This window comes from Bison bison, unplaced genomic scaffold (assembly GCF_000754665.1).
Source record: "Bison bison bison isolate TAMUID 2011002044 unplaced genomic scaffold, Bison_UMD1.0 scf7180017860809, whole genome shotgun sequence".
In the NCBI taxonomy this organism is placed as follows: Eukaryota; Metazoa; Chordata; class Mammalia; order Artiodactyla; family Bovidae; genus Bison; species Bison bison.
In genome coordinates, this window is record NW_011491381.1 from 3,593 (window position 1) to 8,962 (window position 5,370).

A 5,370-nucleotide genomic window follows, 5' to 3' on the forward strand; every position below is an offset into this window, starting at 1 on the left:
TCAGGGTATTCAGGCCAGATTCTTACTCTAAGCGATGCAGCCCGCGCTGCGCCTCCCTGCCCAGCCCCAGCTTGCTAATGGCGCATGCAGGCGTCTGTGCTGCTTCTCCGCTGGGGGAGTTACCGTAGGACTGGCAATCTTCGAGTTTTAATTGTTTATTTATTTTTTCTTCCTGTTATGTTGCCCTCTGTGCTTCCAAAGCTCGGCACAGATTCGGCAGTGAGAAGGTTTCCTGGTGTTTGGAAACTTCTCTCTTTTTAAGACTCCCTTCCCAGGTCGGAACTCCGTCCCTCCCTCTTTTGTCTCTTTTTTTGTCTTTTATATTTTTTCCTACCTCCTTTCGAAGAGTTGGATTGCTTTTCTGGGTGCGTGATGTCCTCTGCCGGCATTCAGAAGTTGTTTTGTGGAATTTACTCGACGTTTAAATGCTCTTTTGATGAATTTGTGGGGGGGAAAGTGTTCTCCCCGTCCTACTCCTCTGCCATCTTGGCTCCTCCTCCCTTAATCATTTTTCTTATGATGTACATGCCAACAGGCCAAGGCAGAAAAAAAGTTTATTTCATTATATAACCATAAACTTTTAACATTTGAATTCACTCAAAAATGATTTATAAATACTACAAAAAGCAGTCATTTTTTAAAATTTTGGTTTACATATGGTTTACAGCTATTTTACTAAACATTGATGTATGCAAAAATCAATAATCATCAATAAACTGTTATCCTACCATAGATATATTAACCTAAAGCATATTTATCAAAAGATTTGAATTATCAATTGCACCACAAGAACTGAACAATCTGTAGCATAGGATATCATTTATTTTTTCAGAAATAAAATAATGAATTTAAAAATATGCATAGTGTCAAAGCAGTTTCGTGAAACTAATCTTGTGAATGTATTTTTTACTTCTTTATTCCTCAAGCTGTATATCAAAGGGTTCAACATAGGGATCATTACTGTGTGAAACACAGAAGTCACTTTAACTGTGAGCCAAGGAGTTTTGGGGTTAGGAACGCAAAAAAGAAAAAGGATGGGTCCATGGAAGATGCTGACGGCTGTCAGGTGGGAAGCACAGGTGGAGAAGGTTTTCCAGAGCCCACTTGCAGAAGGCATCCCCATAACAGTGATAAAAATGAATATATAGGACATCAGAATAATCACCAGGCTGCTTGCCTCATTGAATACGGCAATAATAGAACATAACATCTGAGTGATATAGGGATCTGAGCAGGAGACAGAAACAATTACAGAGTGGTCACAGATAAAATTATTTATGGTGCTAGACTTGCAATAGGATAATGCAAGAAGAAAATATGTGAGTGTCACGGAGCACACTACACCCCATGAGTAAGAGCCAGCCACCAACAGAGCACAACACTTCGGAGACATCACAGTGGTATAGAGCAAGGGGTTGCAGACTGCCACAAAGCGGTCATAGGCCATTGCTGCTAACATGAATGTTTCTGCTACACCAAACAGGCAAGCAAAACAAAATTGTGCAATGCAACCAGAGAAAGAGATGGTTCTGTCCTCCACAATCAAATTCTCCAACAGTTTGGGTGTAACTACAGTAGAAAAACAGAAATCGACAAAGGACAAGTGACTAAGGAAAAAGTACATGATCGTGTGGAGTTTTGAATTGACCTTGATGATTATGATCATGCCTAAATTCCCCATCACAGTGATTGTGTAGATAGACAAGAAAACAAGGAAAAGTGGGACCTGGAGTTCTGGATATTCTGAAAAACCCAGGAGAATAAATGTGAGTATGATGCTCTGGTTTCCTTCTGATAGCAGCATGATTCCTGTTGAACAAAGGACCAAACATTATTCCTGAAAAATACAAATGAATAGAAAAGAGAAACAGAGAAGGCAGAAGCTTCATATGTCTCTGTGGAGTTGGTATATATTCTCCAGGTATGGTCCTCAAGCCACCAGCAGCTTGAGGGACACCCAAGAATGTGTTGGGGATACAAATTCTCAAGCCCTGTCTACAATGTCCTGAATCAAAAACTCTGGAATGGAGCCCACAATCTGTGATTGATCCAGCCCTCCAGGTGATTTCTGATGCATGATAAATTATGAGAACCACTAACATACAGACTGTTAATCCTATCATTTAAAATTTAGCCCTTGGTTAGTATTTTTAATATACAACTAAAATATAAATTTGAAACACAAGAGAAATTGTAAATCACAAAATTTTGAGATGCCAAAAAGAAGCAGAGTACTGCATTATGGTTCTAACAGTTACACCAAGGATCAAGGAGATCAACTGATGTGTAAAAGGTGCCATATAAATCTTAGTATAACTTTTTAATATTCTAGTCATATTAAAGAATTAAGCACCCATAAAGTTTGTGAATTGGCATAAATCTTAAGTTGTAACTAGTTTATGCCTTCCATCTTGTGCTTAAATTAATTATAGAATTTTATTTAGAAATAATCTTGTACCTTCCATCAAAACCACCATGAGGTTATACTGCCTCCTGGGATAATTTGTGGGGTTTTATATTGACATTTTGCTTAACATTGATTCATTCATTAATTGAATCTAATTAACTTATATTAATTATTTGTAAATGTGATTTTAGTTCATCTATTTTAATGTATAAGGCTTCCATAGTAGCTTAATGGTAAAGAATCCACTTTCAATGTAGGAGACACAGGTTCTATTCCTGGGTGGGGAAGATTCCCTGGAAAGAAACTGGCAACCCACCCCAGTATTGCTATGGGCCTCCCTGATGCCTGAGTCAGCAAATAATCCACCCGCAATGCAGGAGACCACCTGCAATGCTGGAGACCTGAGTTCAATCCCTAGGTCGGGAAGATCCCCTGGAGGAGATGGCAACCCACTCCAGTATGATTTAGCAGCTAAACCTTTTTGATATATATCTAAAATTATGAGTGAGTGTTAGTTGCTTTCTCGTGTCTGACTCTGAAAAACCATGAGCTGTAGCCCACTGGCTTTCTCTGTCCATGTGATTCTCCAGGTAAGAATACTGGAGTGTATTGCCATTCCCTTCTCCAGAGGATCTTCCCAACTCAGAGATCAAACCCAGGTTTAGTGCAGACAGATTCTTCACTGTCTCAGTCACCAATATATAAATAAATATATAATATAAAGTATAAATAATGTTATGAGAAACAAAAGGATATAATTTATATTTATAAATTATATATAATTATATATAATTAATTATTATATTTACCAACAATAATTTTATACAAAATGCATTCAAGATTCAGTGAAAATTACAAATTTTCTCTACTGATGAGTAAACCTCTGTTATGATGAGACAAACTTGGAGAAGATGGGAAGCAAGAGCTGCCATGCCTTAATATGAATGGCCCCAAGATACAGATATAAAACTTTAGTAAAATTAGATGGATGGTCTGCTTCATCTTAGTTTTGTCCAGATCAAGTGTCAGACTACAGACTCAGCTCCATGAAGGCCTACTTGATATCCACTGCAAACAACCAGAGACATAAATAATATGTCATCAGTATATTTTTTCCAGTACCAAGAGGGACTGGGCAGATACATTGTAAATATCCATTATTATTCAGACTATTTTAATAAACAGCTTTCCTTCAACATTTGAAAATATTAGCAACACCCTGGTATATTAGGAAGACTGGAACCACTGTTTTCGATTACTGATGAGATACTCACATCAATAACAAAAGAGATTGAAAATTTGATTTGGTTTTCAACCTTAGCAATTTCAAATGATTTTGGAGAAAATCAGTGGATTAATGGTAGGTTTGTACTCAAGTTGGAACTAAGTTTATGAATTACAGAATTCTATGTATTTTTGCAATTTCCCTATTGCTCACTGCTGCCAGTTTCAGTAATACAAATCTTAATTGTCAAAATCATTTCATGCCATATTAGTGCAGACTAAAATGTTTCTGATCATAGAAAGGGATCATCTATAGTTTGTGGAGTAATCTATATGAGCTGTAGCTCCATCTTTTCCACTTAATTTGAAAGATACAGAAAGAAACATGAACTGACCTGAAACCAGATGTTCTTGATTAATTTACTGAGAATTTCTTTTTAGGATTAATGAATCTCAGGTATATTTCTTCTCAGCATTGAAACATTCTTTAAGATATTAAAAGAATTTATGCTTGCAAAAATGGTAGTATATTTCAATGAGCATGCCAGTAAAATGGCATTTTATTTCTAGGGACATTAGAAATATCAAAAAATACAAAGACAAATGTAAAGGCTGAATTTATAGTCTAAACTCTGGCAAACCCTGGGTCTTATATTTCCCCCCATGACCATGAGTATATGAAATACACAGAATTGTAATTGGAATATTACTCAGTGGACCACAAACCATTTAACTAGGTGAAACACTGTCTCTTGTGTCATTTTAGTGTGTGCATTTTCTTCTAAATCATTAAAGATAATTACACCACAACATCTATCCCATTAACTACTTTTTTGATATTGAACTTTTGAAATAATAGGTATTCATCAAATAAACATGAAATGTAGACTTTGAAATATGGGAAAAATATAGAAATAATTGTTATTAACTGCATTTCAAATCCAGCATTCAAGTTTAGAGTAGAGAAACTTGGCCAGCTCTGCCTTAAGCAAAAGAAAAAAGTGATCTTCTCCAGTGATGTAATGTGGATATCACTCACCCCTGATATGATATCATGAGAAAAGCTTCACTTCTGTGATAAAACTATACCAAAAATCTACAATCCCAGCTTAATGTGAGAGAATCATTAGGTAAACCCATATCCGAAATATTCTTCAGGATACCTCACCAATATTCCTTAGAATTATCAAGGTCAAGAAAAAAAGAAAAGAGTGAAACACTGTTTCAGACCACAGGATACTGAGTAGATGTGAAAACTAATCCAATATGGTACCCCGGATTACATCTCAGAAAGAAAAGAGTGTATTAGTGGGAAAAAACAATCCGGATGGAATCCAATAAAATTTAAATTTTAGTCATCATCAGTTCAATTCAGTTTAGTTGCTTAGTTGTGTCCGACTCTTTGTGGACACAGTACACAGGACCCATGGACTGCAGTACACCAGGCCTCCCTGTCCTTCACCAACTCCCAGAGACCACCCAAACCCGTGTCCATAGAGTCGGTGATGCCATCCAACCATCTCATCCTTTGTTGTCCCCTTCTCCTCCTGCTCTCAATCTTTCCCAGCATCAGGGTCTTTTCCAGTGAGTCAGCTATTCGCATCAGGTGGCCAAAGTATTGGAATTTCAGCTTCAACATCAGTCCTTCCAATGAACACCCAGGACTGATCTCCTTTAGGATGGACTGGTTGGATCTCCTTGCAGTCCAAGGGACTCTCAAGAGTCTTCTCCAGCACCAC

General features: G+C 37.2%; 1 protein-coding gene across 1 annotated transcript; it reads right to left on the reverse strand.

Annotated features, from left to right (window-relative positions):
• Nucleotides 1-860: 860 nt before the first annotated feature.
• LOC104982887 (olfactory receptor 5D13-like) lies at nucleotides 861-1,804 on the reverse strand (the record flags this gene model as incomplete). The annotated part of the gene is made up of 1 exon (XM_010832322.1): nucleotides 861-1,804. A coding segment is annotated over exon 1 (944 nt), but the record flags the coding sequence as incomplete, so codon positions are not given.
• Between the last annotated feature and the right edge of the window lie 3,566 nt (nucleotides 1,805-5,370).